This window comes from Peromyscus eremicus, chromosome 8a (assembly GCF_949786415.1).
Source record: "Peromyscus eremicus chromosome 8a, PerEre_H2_v1, whole genome shotgun sequence".
Taxonomy (NCBI): Eukaryota; Metazoa; Chordata; class Mammalia; order Rodentia; family Cricetidae; genus Peromyscus; species Peromyscus eremicus.
The window spans coordinates 98,531,112-98,548,150 of NC_081423.1; the positions used below are offsets into that span (position 1 = coordinate 98,531,112).

General features: G+C 55.5%; 2 protein-coding genes across 3 annotated transcripts; one reads left to right on the top strand and one right to left on the bottom strand.

Moving 5' to 3' along the window:
- The first annotated feature begins 247 nt into the window (after positions 1-247).
- On the top strand, positions 248-1,915 carry Aanat (aralkylamine N-acetyltransferase). Its single transcript, XM_059269836.1, has 3 exons — positions 248-453; positions 730-884; positions 1,406-1,915. The coding sequence occupies exons 1-3, from the start codon at positions 291-293 to the stop codon at positions 1,709-1,711; spliced, it is 624 nt and encodes a 207-aa protein (XP_059125819.1). The 5' UTR covers positions 248-290; the 3' UTR covers positions 1,712-1,915.
- A 1,509-nt stretch (positions 1,916-3,424) lies between these two features.
- Positions 3,425-16,488, bottom strand: Rhbdf2 (rhomboid 5 homolog 2). 2 transcript variants are annotated; one of them, XM_059269837.1, is made up of 18 exons: positions 16,344-16,488; positions 12,702-12,858; positions 11,537-11,661; positions 10,139-10,334; positions 9,857-10,060; positions 9,164-9,292; positions 8,754-8,872; positions 8,449-8,646; positions 7,385-7,496; positions 7,108-7,182; positions 6,793-6,954; positions 6,463-6,569; positions 6,273-6,336; positions 6,081-6,175; positions 5,781-5,856; positions 5,553-5,653; positions 5,215-5,368; positions 3,425-4,664 (listed from the first exon to the last, which is right to left on the bottom strand). In XM_059269837.1, exons 2-18 carry the CDS (start codon positions 12,843-12,845, stop codon positions 4,245-4,247), a joined length of 2,481 nt encoding a protein of 826 aa, XP_059125820.1. In that variant the 5' UTR covers positions 12,846-12,858; positions 16,344-16,488; the 3' UTR covers positions 3,425-4,244. The 2 variants fall into 2 exon arrangements, with proteins under 2 accessions (XP_059125820.1, XP_059125821.1); XM_059269838.1 differs by lacking the exons at positions 9,857-10,060; positions 10,139-10,334; positions 11,537-11,661; positions 12,702-12,858; positions 16,344-16,488 and having other exon boundaries at positions 9,169-9,276.
- Positions 16,489-17,039: the final 551 nt, after the last annotated feature.

Consider the following 17,039-nt stretch of genomic DNA (forward strand, 5'->3'; position numbering starts at 1 on the left):
TGGGAATTGAACTGGGTCCTCTGTAAGAGTAGCCAGTGCTCTTAACTGCTGAGCCATCTCTCCAGCCCGACCTTTAGCTCTTGAGTGAAAGTGAGGAGATACACTACCATTTCAAGTTCCTGGGATTTGCCTGGAGGTCCAGGCTGGGGATTTGCCTGGGGACTGGATCTGTCGCCAGAGAAGCCTGACTTGCATTCTTCAAGATGAAGGCCAGGCTCCCTCTCTTCTCTGACAGGTGCTAAGGGACCACTTCTGAAGCTGGAGAACCCCTGGGAGGGTTCAGCAGCCAGATGCCCATGTTGAGCATCCACTCCCTGAAACCCGAGGCCCTGCGCCTGCCACCTGGGACCTCAGAGTTCCTAGGCTGCCAGCGGCGCCACACACTCCCTGCCAGCGAGTTCCGCTGCCTCACTCCTGAGGATGCCATCAGTGTGTTTGAGATCGAGCGTGAAGGTGAGTGGCCCTTGGGAGGGTACTCTGAGTTGACTGTTGTCTTACCCTGAGGCTCCCGCCTTTGGGAGTTAAATTTGAGAACATGCGTGCGCACACCCCCCCACACACACACACACTGAGGGAGGGAGAGAGAGAGAATGATGTGTGCTCTAGACTAGGAGGCAACAGCCCAGAGTCACGTGCTTTCCTAGAGGGGGGCATCCGAGTGACCACTTGTGTACCAACAGTGGACAGGTGGCACAGCAAACAGTCATTCACTCTTGCCATCTGTCACAGCCTTTATCTCTGTCTCGGGTACCTGTCCCCTCTACCTGGATGAGATCCGACACTTCCTAACCCTGTGTCCAGAGCTGTCATTGGGCTGGTTCGAGGAGGGTCGCCTTGTGGCCTTCATCATCGGCTCACTTTGGGACAAGGAGAGACTTACTCAGGTGAGGGCAGGTAGAGCTCCTCAGAGATGGAAGTCTCCTTCTGAGCAAAGTAAATCCAAGCAGCAGGCCCCTCCCAAGGCAAGAGCCCTCTGCCCAACCCTCTAGAGCAGTGTTCTCAACCTTCCTAACACTGTGGCCCTTTAATACAGTTCCTCATGTTGTGGTGATCCCAACCACGAAATTATTTTCGTTGTGACTTCGTAACTGTAATTTGCTACTGTTATGAATTGTAATGTAAATACCTGTTTTCCAATCGTCTCAGGTGACCCCTGTGAAAGGGTCGTTAGACCCTACGGGGTTACAATCCACAGGTTGAAAATTACTGCTTCAGAGTCTCAAAAGACCTTTGAAGTTTTGTCTGTAGGACTGTAGATGTGGCTCAGAGTGGGGCCCTGTCGGGGTGAGAAGGGAGCCCCGGCTACTCTGGTACCCGGGACACCCTTCCTTTTGGTTAGAGTTGGGTTTCGAGGAGCAGGTATCAGCAGAAGTAACCCAGACACCCGTCCCTCGCCCACCCCCAGGAATCGCTGACGCTGCACAGGCCTGGAGGCCGCACGGCTCACCTGCACGTACTGGCAGTGCACCACACCTTCAGACAGCAGGGCAAGGGCTCTGTCCTGCTCTGGCGATACCTGCACCACCTGGGGGGCCAGCCAGCTGTACGGCGGGCTGTGCTCATGTGCGAAGATGCACTGGTGCCTTTCTATGAGAAATTTGGCTTCCAGGCTGTGGGCCCGTGCGCCGTCACTGTGGGCTCCCTCACCTTCACAGAGCTCCAGTGTTCCTTACGGTGCCATGCCTTCCTGCGCAGGAACAGTGGCTGTTGACCAAAGCCGCCCACTTGGCCGTGAAGAGGGCGGGAGCAGCAAGAAGGCTGGGGGCTCCTAACTCCCACGCCACACCCTTCTCTGCCTAGAGTCCATCCAAGTAGCGCTGGCTGGCACGAAGGAGCCAGCAGTTGCCAACTGGAGTAGAGAGGTAAGGCTCAAAAAGAGCACACGAAGTGGCTTCGCCCCAGCATAGGCTGCCGTCTGTCCCCGGAGGACTGCCGTCTGTCCCCGGAGGACTTCTTGCATTCTAAACTGTGCACAAAGCCAAGACCAAGATGGGGAACCGGAGCAGCAGGAGGTCTGTCCCCACACTTCCTCCTCGACCTGCTCTGTCTCCATGTCCCAGTGCGGTGCCCTGATTCTGGGGGTCCTTGTTCTCCCAAGACTGACACCCCTTCCTGGCTCCTAACTGGGAATGAGGGACACCCAGCAGCTGAATTTGAGAGGGCCTGGGACCAGGACCTGTGAATAGTGGCGACCTTGGGGTTGGGAAGTGCTGCAGGGCCACACCCTACTGTACTTGGGCACCAGTGTGCCCGCTCACCTGCTTGCCCAGGTTCTGCTTCTGTCCTGGTTCCCACTCCAGCCCCACTAATAAAGCACTTATGTCCCCAGTGGCTGCAGCCCATGGGTGTGTGCAGGGTCTCCTGAGTGAGCTGAATGGAGAGCAAACACCAACCTGACCTCCCACCAAGTCGCCTCTGCCAAAACAGGCCGTTCCTGCAGATGGTCAGCTCTCTTTCTGCCCCGGAGCAAAGGCAGAGCAGCTGGGGTTGAGATCTTGGGTCTCTCCATGCAACCCAGTCCTATCAGGGTCCTCGGCGTCTCCCTGGCCATCTCAGTCTGGTTTTTGGCTCAACTAAGTGCCAGAGAAATCCCAAGTTTCCCAGTCTGCCTCAGCCTCATGGCTGCTGCCCTCACACCCAAGTCTTTAGTTTTTAAATTAAAAAAATATATTTTTTGAGAAAGGGTCTTATAGCTCAGGCCGACCTAGGACTCACTACGTAGACCAGGCTGCCCTCAAACTTAGAAGTCCATCTACCTCTGCCTCTCAATATCTATATCTATCTATCTATACATATGTGTGTGTGTGTGTGTGTGTGTGTGTGTGTGTGTGTGTGTGCCTGCATATATGTCTGGTACACAGAGATACATGCAGGTGCCTGTGGAGGCCAGATGGAGTTGGATCCCCTGGAACTGTAGTTACAGATGATCTGTCATGTGGGTTCCGGGAACTGAACCCAGATCTTCTGGAAGAACAGACAGTGCTTTTAATATCTCCAGTCTCTGAGTGGTTTTTGTTTGTTTTTGAGACAGGGTTTCTCTCTGTAGCCCTGGCTGTCCTGGAACTCACTCTGTAGACCAGGCTGGCCTCGAACTCAGAGATCTGCCTGCCTCTGACTCCTGAGTGCTGGGCTTAAAGGTGTGTACTACCATTGCCTGGCTTGAGTATTTTTTTAGAAAAATACTCATTTTTATATATTTGTTAAGTGTGTCTGTGTGAGAGGGTGCTCTGGAGGCCAGAGGAGAGCACTGGACCCGTGGGGCTGAGGTGACAGTGGTTGTGGGCCACCTGACATGGGTCTAAGATGGGAACTGACCCCGGGTCCTCCTCAAGGACAGAAGCAAGCCTCCTCTCTAGCTCCAAGTTTGGGTTTTCAATCTCCCAGAGGCTTGAGGCTAAAAGCAGTATTTTGATAGAGAATGCTATTTAATAAACTTGAGGCATCGTCCATACAAAGTTAGCGTTACTGTAAAAAATTAGGACCATAATATAAACTGGAAAAACAAACAAAACACCAGGCCTGGCTGAGCCTCAAGCATCCCCTGGGAGCCAGTCCTCACGGTGGCTCAGCCCCTGGCCACACAGGCAGGAGTGAGGCGGAGGTGGTGGGGACATCCCAACATCAGAGCCGGCCTGTGAGGCCAGACACGGATGCTGGAGCTAGGGCTGAGCTGGTGGCTTAACAGATCTGGCTTCTTAACATCCCTTAACATCCCGTAGAACCATCTCTCCTTGCTTGTCACTGACCCTGGACAACGGCCAAAGCCTTTACCACAATGCTCTGTCCAGGAGCCCGAGGAGCAGGTTCACGAGTCCATGGACAAACGCAGGAAGGGCTTGTAGGACTGGGAGGAGAGGAGAAACAGGAAGATGGGTCATAGCAGCATGGTAGGGACCTCAACCCTGGGGACAGCTGAGGGAGCAGCTGTGTGTCTGGCGAGGTCACAGTCACAGTGACAATAGAAGACAGCACCCGCACAGGCCGGAGCCCTGAGCCTGGGAAGGAAAGTAATTGTCTCTACCGGGAAGAAAGGCAGACAGGGCCTAGGACCTGAGCTGTGAAGAAACAGGTGTCCTGGATGTCCCCCAAGCTTGGGTCAGGAACATCCAGACCCGAGAAAGGGAGGTCTCATCTCCCTGGGGAACCTGCCTGCACTACCTGTGTCCTATGCAGTCACCCTTGTCTGGAGAGCGAGCCCAGGGCCCCGCTGGCAGCAAGTCTCCACAGACCCCATCTCTGCGAAGTTAGTGTAGCACCTGGTCCAGCTCATACTTCTCACAGAACCGACTGGTGAAGGGAAAGCAGGTGAGGTACTCGATCCAGGGCCAGTTGATGGGGTAGAAGTAGAGCCACAGCACCAGGGAGGCGAAGAGCCCAGCGAAGACCAGCAGCGACACCAGGATGAGTGCTCGCTTGCGGTACTTGTCACTGGTGCCGAAGGTGATGTAGGGTAGGAAGGCAAAGGCCAGCAGCATACCGCTGAGGAAACCGAAGATGTGGGCAATGTTGTCTATCCAGGGCAGGAGGCCACAGATGAAGAGGAAAAGCACAATGGCCGACAGGTTGAAGAAGGCCTTCCACGGTCGCTCCAGCAGCTGCCAGCTCTGGAAAAGCTCCACAAAGAGGCACGCGAGGAGGCCAAACTGTGACCCAGCTGGGCCCACCTGGGGGCGGGGAGGAGAGAGGTGGCACACTGACTCTGGGTACGGGGTACCAGCCCTGGGGCACATCTCGCATTCAGAGGATGAGGCAGGAGCTGCTGAGCTTGCTCTGCATATCCTTGCAGAAACCTGGGTGTGGGACCCTGGGACTTAGCACAAGCCAGCCTGCTCCGAGGAGACCACAGGCAGTGGACAGAGCACAGACCAGAAGGAGCAACAGACTCGAGGTGAATGGCTCAAGAGACCTCTCCTCCTGAGAGGGGAGAGCAGCCACATGTAGGGTTTCACTGAGCAAGGAGTGGGGATCCCTGGTGACTCAAGACTGTCCCTGTTCCCGCCTGCCGAGAATTAAGGGACCAATCAGTACGTTCCAGCTTAGCTGTCCATCTGTAGTTCAGCTGGACACAACAGGGGCACTGTGCCCTTCCTGCAGCTCCTGGGGTGAGACTAGAGCAAGAAGCAGTGGGGTCGGCCCTCCCCACATGCCACAAAGCTTTAGGCTCAAAAGGAAGGGCACACCCCACCCGCTTTGCCCTTCTCTCCCAAGTCCTACCTCTGCCCGATAGGGGAGAAAGATGGCACTGGCCAGGTTGCCTGTGATACCGCTAAGGATGAAGATGATGGAGATTCGGTGCCAGCCAGCCAGCTTCTCTAGATCCCTCAGGATGGTCATTTGGAAGACCACAGACACAAGGCAGTGCACTATGCTGGGGGTAGAGACATGAGCATCATCAGCCTTCCTCATGTGCCCATGCCCACCAGCTGGGCATACCACAGGTGCAGTCAGCGCTGGCAGGCTGAGCCCGCTGTGCCCGGTCCAGAAGCCCTTTCTCTAGCATCTAGGTGGGAAGGCACAGGAGTCTGGGCAAGGGGCAGCAAGGCACCTCTTACCCAGCATGCAGGAAGAGAGACAGCCAGATCCGGTAGAACTGGTCGGGAACCTCAGGGTTGAGGAAAGGCAGTAGTCCACACACCTTGTCCAAGCAGTGCACCTGGGTAGGGGACACAGGGTTTAGTGCTGCCGTAGGAGGCAGGCCAGGTCTGAGGCTTCCAAATGGGAAGGATCCAGTGAGCCTTACGACCCCTGCAGCTTCCACTACCCAGACAGCCTTTGCCTACCTGGGAACAGAGCGTTGCCTCCTCGTGGAAATAGCCATGCATGAACTCACAGTACTCCCGAGTGGTGATCTCACAGCTGTGGACAGGGAGCAGACAGGGCACGAGCGTTCTAAAGGGCCCCTGCCCACCGAGGCTGGAGCCCAGCACCTGGTCATGGCAAGCAGGATGGAGCAAGCTCCCTTCCGTCTCACTGTCCGTCCGTGTGGTCCTCCCCCGCCCCCGCCGCCGTCCCCCACGAGCAGAGGACAGAGGACGGTTGCAGAGGTCCATCAGCCTGCGGGGTGGGGGGCGCTGGCTCACCTGCCCTTGGTACCAATGCAGCAGGGGCGGCCTTTGATCTCGCAGTCTATGTGCAGTAAGCCTGTGTGGTTGCTCTGGGCCTGCTCTGTGCAAATCTAAGGGAGAGGGTGCCGATGGCGGTGGGCCACAGTGACAGGAAGCCAGACGTCCCCACCCTCATCCGACAGCCTTCTGCATGAGTCACTCACGTACCGGCCACTTGGTAATGTCATCAGGCCAGATGTGGGCCCCACTGGAGGCTGGTTCTTCACAAGTCCTGAAAGCAGTGGGCAAAATGAAGAGTTGGGCCACCGCAGCCTGCCGCACCCACCCGCCAGCGGTCCAGAAGGCAGCTCAGATGGCTGGGTACCACTCTGGGCCCACAGGTGGCTCTGGGCTGTACCTGGGGTCCTGGTGACACACAACCGCTGATGGCTGCTTCTGGCCCTGGTCAGACTTATCCGAGGGCCCGGTATCATTCTGCCACTTCACAAAAGTGGCCAACGTCTCCTAGACGGTGGAGAGGAGGTCAGGGTCATGCCGGGGTGATGTCATTCAGATGGTGCAGGCAGGGAACCCTCCGGGACAAGGGCTATTCCCATTTCCCCAGGGCTCAGGTACTTCCTAGGAGCCATTCTGTCCTACTTTTCCAGCCCAGCTTTGGGCTTGTCTGCTGGGCTGGGAAGGGAAGGAGCGATGTGGTGGAGCTGGCAGGGTTGGGGGCTGGACCCACCGAGCAGTCCTTCTTCTGGGTCTGGATGCAACCTGAGCGGTCATTCTGGACGCAGCAGCCTGAGGCACGCTCAATGTCACGCTCCCTCCGCACCAGCTGCTCAATTTGCTGGTCTTTTCGGATGCAGGGTGAGAACTTGGCTCCTAGGTGGATCAGGTCAATCTGGGATTGGGAGAGGGGCTGGTGAGCCAGCATTCCATACTCAGAAGGGGCAGGGCACCCTGCAGCCACCGTGGAGCCTCCCCCAACTGCTCATCTACCCAGTGTGGAGTGACAGGATACGGGGCTCCCAGGCATACCCAGCCTGAGCCTCACCGAGCTGGGGCCAATCCAGAAGTTCTCCTGCTGGATGTATTTCACGCTCTCGTATACACCTCTGTTCTTCAGCACCTATCAAGGAGGTAGTTTGAGGCATTAGAGGAGCCAGAGTCCTGAGTGTGAGAGGAGAGGGGATGGGTGGCATCCCCAGAATGGAGCCTCTAGGAAAGACTCAGGCTGTTGAGCCTCAGCACCTCCACCTTGGGCCAGGCCGCTGTGGTGGGAGATACTTGGTGCCCAGCGTGCTGAAGCCCCTTGGGAGAGCCCTACTCACCAGCTGGGTGGTGACATGCTGGGCAAAGCCCACAGGTGCAATGCCATAGGTGCAGATCACCAGCAGGGTGATGATGATGTGGACAAAGGTCAGCCAGTAGGTAAAGTAGGGCCTGTAGGCAGAGGCCTCCGTCAGCCCAGCAAGTTCATGCCCTGCCTTCCCCTGGACATGGCAGACTTCCCCGGGCTCTGTGATCACCCCAGTTCAGCCTGCCCCATAAAAACTCAGAAGATGCATCTCCAAATGTCTCTCTGTTTAAAACCCTGGATGGGATGTGGATGAAGAATGTGGATAAATCAGCATCACCCTCGCTACTGCTAACTGTCAAGGCTGGCTATGCTCATCTCTTCCCTTCTCCTCTGCATGCACTTCCTGGAACAGCCACCACCCTGAAGCCCCAGGGCCTTGTACACACTTTACATCACCTGGGAGACTCCACCACCCCTTACCCCAGCCACTCACCCACCACACCTGTCATTTCTTACTTTGTATAATTCGGAGTCCGATGTCTATCGGATCACATTGCCGATCATACTGTGACTATCTCATTTTTTAATTTCCAGTTTCCCTTAACATTTCTGTGCCCAACTTCCCCCAGAATCCCTCACTCCAGGCTCCAACTCCTTTTGTTCTATTTTAACTTCTTTGGTTTTGAGACAAGGTATCTCTATGGAGCATTAGCTACAACTCAATATATAGACCAGGCTGGCTTTGAACTCACAGATCTCTGTCTACCTCTGCCTCTTGAGTACTGGGATTAAACATTAAATTATTTATTTATTATTATTAGTGTGTGTGTGTGTGTGTGTGTGTGTGATGTATATTGGGTGTGTGTGCACACGACACGACATGAATGTTGGAGGTCAGAGGACAACTTTGGGGAGTGGGTTCTCTCCACCTTCATACCAGCGCATGTCTGGGAGCTTGCCATTACAAGACAGACCTGCAGGGGGTGCTCTTGAGACGTTTACTGAACAAGAAGGGGCCGGGTCTGGGGTGAGGGCCCCGAGAGGTTTGGAAGCTCTGCAAACAGTCCCAGTTCAGGCTAGCTCCTGGGGGCTCACCGGTGGCTGTCAAAGCTCTCCAGCTGTCGCTGCACGGTGCTGCTGATGCTGCGTCGGTAGCTGCGGTTCAGCCAGTTGCCTACCACACCCAGGCCGTAGTGCCGCTTCTTCCGGTCAAACGCAAAGTGCTTTACTTTGGAGGCAATGCGCTCGCCGCGCTGGGTCCCAGGAGCTGGGGTCCGGCCGCTGTACTCTTTTCTGGTGGTGACAAAGGTTCTCAGCCTGAGGACCCTCCCGGGGGGGGGGGGGGGCAGAGTCTGGCAGATGAAGGGCAGGGCACTGGAGAGTCCCCACCCTGTACTCACAGAGGGATTTGCACTCCATCAGGGGAGACTGGGGAGGCGGAGTGTGGGACCCCTCGGAAGTTGCTAGCAGAGAGTGGAGGAGACTCAAATACATCATCGTGCATGGAGCTCATTTCTTCCTGGAGTGGAGGGGCACCAGAGACAGGGTAAGGAGTCACTGTCCCAAGTATCATCCCCTGGCACGCCAATCTGTGCGGTCTCTTCAGGATGGAAGGGGAAGCCACATGCTTGTCGTCCCTGACTCCACATCCCCCGCTATGGGAGCCCAGCCCAATGGCTCACAAAGGACACACCCCATCCTGCCTTTGGACCTTTCAGGGATCCTGGCAGGACACAGTCAAGGCCAAGGCTACTTGTCCCAGCTCCCAGGCCACCCCAGCCCCTGCCCAGAGTCCACGCCCCATGCTTGCCTTACTAAAAAAGGAGGAGTCGAAGGTGTCTGCGCCGTCGACCGCATCCTCCTCCAGGAAGCTGGGGTAGGCAAAGCTGCGTTTGACATTCCGGCACCGCTGCCCAGTGGCATCTAGCACTGAGCGCCCCTGGGCACGGAACAGAAGCATATCCTCAGTATTAAGACTCAGAACCCAGGACCAAAGGGGCAGCTTGCAGATTGGCAAAGGCATGGAGCATCTGATAAGTGGATGGGCTGAAGGAACTGCTCGGAGCAGAAGGCCAGGCTGGGGCTCCAGCTGCTGCTGGCCTACACAGCCTCTCCTTCCAAGGTTTCGGATCAGCTTTTCCCTCGCAGCCTCTTGCCTGTTAACATGAGTGGTTGGCACTCCAATACTCAAGGCGTCTATATTCCATACTATCACGCTCAAGTCTGGGGCTGTGTCCCCTCACTGCTGACTCTTGGCCCAGCGCACTAGGCCCTTGCCCACTGGTGTGATCCTTCATCTCCTGTCATTCCTCCCACAACTGTTGAAAGACATTTCCTAAAACACAGGGTCGGTGAGGGTCTCGCAGGGGGACTGGGGCCCAGTACACAGGTATCCCTGGTCTTCTGGGTATGCATGCGCTCACAGCTTTGACACAGAGGGCAGACACTAGGTGAGCTGAGTGGCGGCCATGGATGGAAACACATCCTTCAGCATGGGTCTCACCTTGAGGAGGGCGGCGGCCGCCTGAAAGCTCATATGGGCAACCGAGATCCTTTTGCGGCGGGGCAGATGGGAGTAGCCAGAGCGAACGCTGGTGAAGGATGTGAGGGACAAGACCCCTGGAGTCAGAGGTGGGTGGGGAGCGTGAGGCCGGTCCACCTCATCTGGGTGGCGGAAGGCCCGCCCCCGGGCCAGCGGATCCACGATCTGCAAGAGACAGTGGGTGAGCAAGGTGCCCAGGCCCCGGGAGAGCTGCCCACTGCCCCTCACTTCCACGGAGCCCACCTTGGGCATCTTGCAGGGTTTCGGAGACTCAGTGCCCTGGAAGGAGGGCACCTCCTGGCTGGGCAGCTCCAGTTCCCTCTGGCACGAGGCCTTGAGCCTGCCATAGTGAACGCTGCAGTGGTGCAGGCTGCGACGCTGCCAGTTCTGTCGCTTGCCTTCCCAGTCGCCACTGACCCCGAACCACTGGGCTGTGCCCCTGTGAAACAGACACGGAAGGGTGCAAACCTGTGCACGCACTTCGAGAGAGGGGGGTAAGTGTGAGGGGTCCTGGTACACGTGTATGTGCAGGAGAGGTGGGGGGTGACGGTGCATGTGTGTGCACAGGGAGGTGGGGGGTGACGGTGCGTGTGTGTGCACAGGGAGGTGGGGGTGATGGTGCATGTGTGTGCACAGGGGTGGGTGATGGTGCATGTGTGTGCACAGGGAGGTGGGGGTGATGGTGCATGTGTGTGCGCACAGGGGTGGGTGATGGTGCCTAAACAGGGAGGTGGGGGTGATGGTGCGTGTGTGTGCACAGGGAGGTGGGGGTGATGGTGCATGTGTGTGCGCACAGGGGTGGGTGATGGTGCGTGTGTGCACAGGGAGGTGGGGGTGATGGTGCGTGTGTGTGCACAGGGAGGTGGGGGTGATGGTGCATGTGTGTGCACAGGGGTGGGTGATGGTGCATGTGTGTGCACAGGGAGGTGGGGGTGATGGTGCATGTGTGTGCACAGGGAGGTGGGGGTGATGGTGCATGTGTGTGCACAGGGAGGTGGGGGTGATGGTGCGTGTGTTTAAAGGAGGCAGCATGGGGGATGACAGTATGTGTTCTGGGAAGGTGACAAGCGTTGTGTGGGTGTGTGTACACGGGGAAGGTGATGTGTAGGTTGAGGGTACATGTGTATGAGGTAACGGAGGTAATGGTTCACGTGTTTAGGGAAAGTGGTATAAGGGATGGTGGTGTGTGTGTGTGTGTGTGTGTGTGTGTGTGTCTGTGTGTGTGTGTGTGTGGAGAGGCGACCTGAGGGTGATGGCACGTGTGCTCCTGTGTGTGTACAAGGTAAACCACCTGCTGCACCGTATACCTTCAGGGTCCCGGGGATCGGCTTCCCTGAGCCCCTGAGTCCCCAGCTACAGCCCAGTGACCAGGCTTAGAGTGAAGGCTACATCCTGAGGAGAGGAACTGGGAGGCCCCTCTGCAGCATGCTGCAGCACTTCCTGTCAGGCTCACACCTGGGGCCAGGTTCCCCCATCCACGCCACCACATTAGATTCTGGCATCCACCTCCTCAGGGAGCTGTCCCTTACTGACTCTGTCTACTCCTTCTGGAAAAGGGACACAGGGCTCGGGCCCTGTGAGAGATCAGGTGCCCAGAAAGTGCAGAATTCTGGGGTGTCCAGGTGGGGCCCAGGTGCTCACTTGCGGATGCTCTGGGACAGAGAGGCCTGGCGGCGGAAGCCGGGGCGTTTCTCTGTGCCGTCCTGCCATCGTCCCCGGGGTTCCTGGAGGCTGACACTCTTCAGGTAGGCTGGGTTCTTGGGCCTCTGCGGGGCAGCGAGGAGGACATGTGCTGAGCGCATAGCCCATTCAGCGCTGCTGCTTTTGTGTCCCCATTCCCTCCTTGTTACTGTCGTGTTGGGACAGAACCCAGACCCTTTGACACGCCAGGCCACTTTAACGCTAGATACTGAGCTGCACCCCCTCCCTCCACAAGTCCTTCATTCTGAACTTAAAATGAACTTTTCCTAGTGTTTTCTAGCAAGGCCTGGGGATGTAGCTCAAGTTGGCAGAGTGCTTGCCTGGCATACACAAGGCCCTGGGTTCAAGTCCCAGCATTATATGCACCAGGGAGTGAACACATGCAACCCCAACTCAGGAAGGAGAGGCCAAAAATCAGAAGTTCAAGGTAATTGTTGACTACATAGCAAGCTCGAGGCTAACCTGGACCCTGTCTCAAAAAAAAGAACAAAACACATCACGTTTTCCAGTAAACCCCAGCAAATCCTCCCTATACATGATCTGCCCATGATCTGGGATGGTCTTGCCTCTTTTCACGTGTCCTACAGAGCCCTCAGGGTGAGCAGGCGGCCCCAACATAGCTCCTCTTTATGTTTGAGGCTGTGTGCAAAGCCCACGCTATCTGGGGCCTGCTCTCAATGAGCTCTTTATGGGACAGGAGTCCAAATGGACAGAAACACTGACCCATCCCCCCCAAGAGCCAGGAGCTACAGGGGTGGGTTGCTGGCACTGTGGGACCCTGCACCCACACAGGCCACCACAGTTAGCCCACACCTCCTCAGAAGAGGCCAGTCAGGGCCAGAGAGGGGAAATGTAAACAACCAGAGCCCAGGCTTGCCAACAAGCCCTTTTCTCAAGGACAGTGTCCCTTGTTCCTTGGCCACCAGGCAAAGGAACTCCCAAAGTTTCAGAGTTCAAAGCCTCGCTCCTACGATATTTCAGGCTGAGGCTGCTGGGCTGCCAGTGGACCATGATGGATGGGCGTGTCTAGGAAGTGACAACCCCCCAGAAGGTGCTGCGCAGGTGGGCGCATCTGTTGCCTGCGGCTATACCTCCAGCCTCTCACCTCAGGAAGCATGCTATCCTGCTCGCTGGGGGCCTGGGTCTCCGGTGGTGGGATAGTGATGGACAGGTTGGGCGGCTTCCGGCTCTGCAGGCGGCTACCAGACACAGAGGAGAGGTTGCTGCCATTCTTGTCAGCTGAGGCCATGGTGGACACGATGCTAGAAGAGAGATGGAGTGACAGTGCAGGCATGTAGAGGTGGCAGGACTTGAGGGCTTGGGGATCTCGGAACCAGGGAAGGCAGCCCAAGGCCAGCACCATGTGACCTCAGACCAAGCTCCAGAGAGATACAGCCAGGCCACATCTGACTGGGTGGAGGAACTTGGGGTCTATTTCTGACTTTCATTTGCATTTTTTGACTAGCAGGGGTGAGGAGAGCCTTGACCCACCTTAGTCCCTTTCTGGTCTCTCTGCTTTGGTGAGAACCAAACCATGAGAGGAGCAGAAAGATAAGGAGTGGGTGTGGTCAGAGCAAGTCGGGGCCAGAGGGTGGGCATGGACAGAGGGCCCATCCTCGGTCTCTGGGGGAATGTTCAACGGACAGGAACACTCTAGACAACCAAGCACGGCGAACTGCCAATTGGTGCTCTTGCTGCTGCTGGGCAGGCACCAGCTGCTGCCACCAGGGGTCAACTAGGCAGGGCAGGTGCTTCTCCTGGGGAAGCAGGCCTTGTTATGCATAGGAAGTGTGGTTCTGCCTAATTCCCACCACGCAGGTCCCTGTCCCTCAAGGCAGCCTCCACAGAGTTAAGTGAAAGCCTCTTACAGTGGTGCGAGCCTATAATCCCAGCTGCTTGGGAGGCCGAGGGAAGGAACATCACTTGGGCCCAGGAGTTCAAGGCTAGCCTCAGCAATATAACATGCCTCTGTGTAGTTAGTACAAGCCTGTAATCCTAGTGCTTGGAAGACTGAGGAGAGAATATTGTGAGTTTGAGGGTGGCACGGACTAGGTCAGCTTGGGCTACATCTGTTAGAAAAAGAAAAGGGAAAGATAATTGAAACTGCTACTAGCCTGGGATTTCTCATTTTTTCCTTTCCTTCATCCCAGGCTAGCCTTGGACTTGCTGTGTTTCTAATGGTGACTGTGAACTCCTTAATTCTCCTGCCTCTCCCTCCCACATGCTGGGATTACAGGCATGTGCTGCCATGTCTGGTATATGTGGTGTTATGAATGCAGCGCAGGGCTTCGTGCGTGCTAGGCAAGCGCTCTCCCAAATGAGCCCAGCCCCAGCCCTGGTATTTCTATTTTAACAATAAAGGTGATTCATGGTCACTGAACAAAAAGACTGAGCATGGTAAAGCAGAAAGTGAGCTTAAGGCCATCCCTCAGGGCAGCCTTTGAGCTCCAGCAAACAGCATGGCTTCTGAAACCGGCCCAGCTTCTCGGGTCTGGTGTGGACCCCTTCCCTCGGGAGCACACAGACTGACGTCTTTGCCTTCTTTGAGGACAGAAAAGCCCTCTCTAAGTGGAACACGCCAAAACTCAGTTCCTGATGGATGGTTACACAGGATGTTTTGTTTAGCGTTGATCATACTGTGTGGGTGTGTTGATGTGTAAAGTATGAAAGACAGCACTGGATACAGGAGGCTGGCCTAAAGAACAAGGGTGCTGAGAACTTCAACGGATCTGGACAGGTGGCCCCGTAAAGAGGAGGTGGTTGTGCACCCTGTTAGGGAACTTTTCCCTGCTTGGACTGGGCCACTGAGCCCCATTCCCTTTTGATGGCTCCAAGATGAGGCACCCGCTGTCTGTTTCTGTCCCTGCAGCCCTGGGAAGCTCAGAAGGAGGCCACAGTGGGCAAAGGGGGATTGCAGGGGGGCAGTGCTTGACAGCCACCACATGAAGCCCCAATTTCCAGCTCTCGGTAGCTTTTAATTTTACTTTTTAATTTATTTATTTTATGTGTATGAGTGTTTTGCTTGCGTGTGCAGTAGTGCCCAACACATATGCCTGGTGCCTATGGAGGCCCGAAGAGGGCAGCGGAGCCTCTGGACCTGGAGTCATGGATAGTTGCAAGCCACAACATGGGTGCTGGGAATTACACCAGGTCCTCTAAGAACAAGTGCTCTTAACCGCTGAGCCATCTCTCAAGGCCCCTAGTTCTTTCCATCTATCCTTCTCCACAGCCTGCTCTGACCTGAAAGAGCTCACAAGTCTCCCCACCCTCCACCTGTTACCCTTAAGTCCTTTCCAATGGGACTAAAATCTAAAAATCATGCCTATCTCTCTCTGCTCAGTTCCAAGATCCTGTTCTTCAAGGCCAAGCTCCTCCATGTGGCCTCCAGGCTCCATGTGCCCCTCACCCCACCAGCTGTGTGGACTGTGGCACTCCGGCCCCTCAGCTGGAGGTGGGTGCCCCCAGCTTGACCCACAAGTGGTGCTGACTTGCCTCAGTGAGCATGTTGAAGGGCTGCCGCTCAGACTTTCACTTGCACAGCAAAGAGAAAAGCACATTCTCCCTAGAAGGGACCCCTCAAAACATCCCTCAAGTGCTGTCCCCACACACTGTGCGGGAATGTCCCCAGCACTGCATTCACCAGAGCTGAAAGGTGACAACCACCCGGTGTCTGTCAGTGGAGGGCTGGACAGACAGAAGGGTGCAGATTCATACAATGTCCTCATCTTAACACCTGCTCAACACAAAGAGGACTGACGTGCTGAGCCAGGCCATGACCTTGAGAGCATTATCTAAGTGAAGATGTCCCTCACAAAAGGCATAGTGGCACACATCTGTATCCCAGCACTCAGGAGGCAGAGGCAGGAGGATTGTGATTTAGAGCCCAGGCTGCTGAGAAGGCTCAGGGTAAAGGCGCTCGCTTGCCATCACACTGGACAATATGAGTTGGATCTCTAAAACCCATACTGGAAGGAGAGAATCGTCTCTTGTATACATTGCCCTTTGACCTCCATAGGCACACTGTGGTATGTGTAGAACATAAACACACATATACACAAAATAAACAAACGTGGAAAATTTGAGAGTTGAGGACATAGTCAGGGCTACACAAAGAATTCAAGGGATTCAAACATGAGATTGTATTGGAAGAAAAAGAGAAGAAGGAAAGAGACCAGAGAGATGGCTCAGTGGTTAGGAACACAGGCTGCTCTTCCAGAGGACCTGAGTTCAGTTCCCAGCACCACATCAGGTGGTTCACAATAGCCTGTAACTCCAGTTCCAGGCGATAGGATGCCTTCTGACTTCCACAGGCCCCTGCACACACACAATACATATACATCAATAAAAATAAGATAAAAAAACAAAAAACAGGGCATGGTGGTTCATATCTGTAATCCCAGCATTTGGGAGGCTGAGACAGGAGGACTGCTGTGAGTTCAAGGCTAGCCAGGGCTACATAGCAAAGTCCTGTCTCAAAATAAACAACATAAAAAGAAAACCAAACAGAGCTAGAGATAGAGTCAAGAGGTCAACACATCAGTCTTGTACGTGCAAGGTCCTGGGTTCCTCGGAAGCTGGGCTCTGCCTGTGCACGTCACTCTGATCCCTGACCATCATGTGGTAGAGAGGACCTTCTTGCTTAGCCTGAATGCCACTTACTCAGAGGCTCCCCCTTGGCCGCCTGAGCAGCCCCCAGCCTCGTCTCCTAGTGATGCCTGAGGCCACCACCAGGCCACCAGCTTCCTACCTTCAGGTATGTGAGGTCCCGGCTTCCTATGCTTGGGAGGGCGTCTTACACCATGTTCCACTCCTTTCCTTGCTCTGTGGACGCTCCTGGGGTCGCAGTGGACAGATGGAGTGACAGACAGCTGTAGGTCAGACAGGACAGCTGCCAACCTGTGAGAACAGGGGACAGGTTAGAGGGGGCAGGCCAACCTCCAAATCGTCCCATTTTCCTGACCTCACCCGTCTCCCACAGGAGGGGCAGGAGGAGACCCAGAGTGAGGGCCCTTCAGAGTGCTGCTGCAGCCAAGGTCCATGTGGCCATCGAACTTGGGCTATTAACATACTACCACTCACAGACAAGGTCTGGCCCAGGGCTTGACTGGAGCCAGGCATCAAGGCCTGCCCCTATTCTGTTTTTAATGTTACTTTAAAAAGATCTTTTGCTGGGCTGTGGTAGCACACATCTTTGATCCCAGCACTTGGGAGGCACAGCCAGGCAGACCTCTGTGAGTTCGAGGCCAGCCTGGTCTACAGAGCGAGATTCAGGGCAGGCACCAAAATTATACATGGAGAAATCCTGTATTGAAAAACCAAAACAAACCAAACCAACAACAAAGGTCTTTTATCCTTTAGAGATAAGGTCTCAAGCAGTCTAGGTTGGTTTTGAACTTGCTGTGTAGCTGACGATGACCTTGAACTCCTGATCATTCTGCTCTCG

Coding starts and splice junctions, on each gene's coding strand:
- Aanat (XM_059269836.1), top strand. CDS start 291: ATGCCCATGTTGAGCATCCACTCCCTGAAACCCGAGGCCCTGCGCCTG. Junction 454..729: donor GTTTGAGATCGAGCGTGAAG/GTGAGTGGCCCT, acceptor CATCTGTCACAG/CCTTTATCTCTGTCTCGGGT. Junction 885..1,405: donor ACAAGGAGAGACTTACTCAG/GTGAGGGCAGGT, acceptor GCCCACCCCCAG/GAATCGCTGACGCTGCACAG.
- Rhbdf2 (XM_059269837.1), bottom strand. CDS start 12,845: ATGGCCTCAGCTGACAAGAATGGCAGCAACCTCTCCTCTGTGTCTGGT. Junction 7,497..8,448: donor GAGAGCTTTGACAGCCACCG/GTGAGCCCCCAG, acceptor CTCTGCCTACAG/GCCCTACTTTACCTACTGGC. Junction 6,337..6,462: donor GTGTGTCACCAGGACCCCAG/GTACAGCCCAGA, acceptor CACTGCTTTCAG/GACTTGTGAAGAACCAGCCT.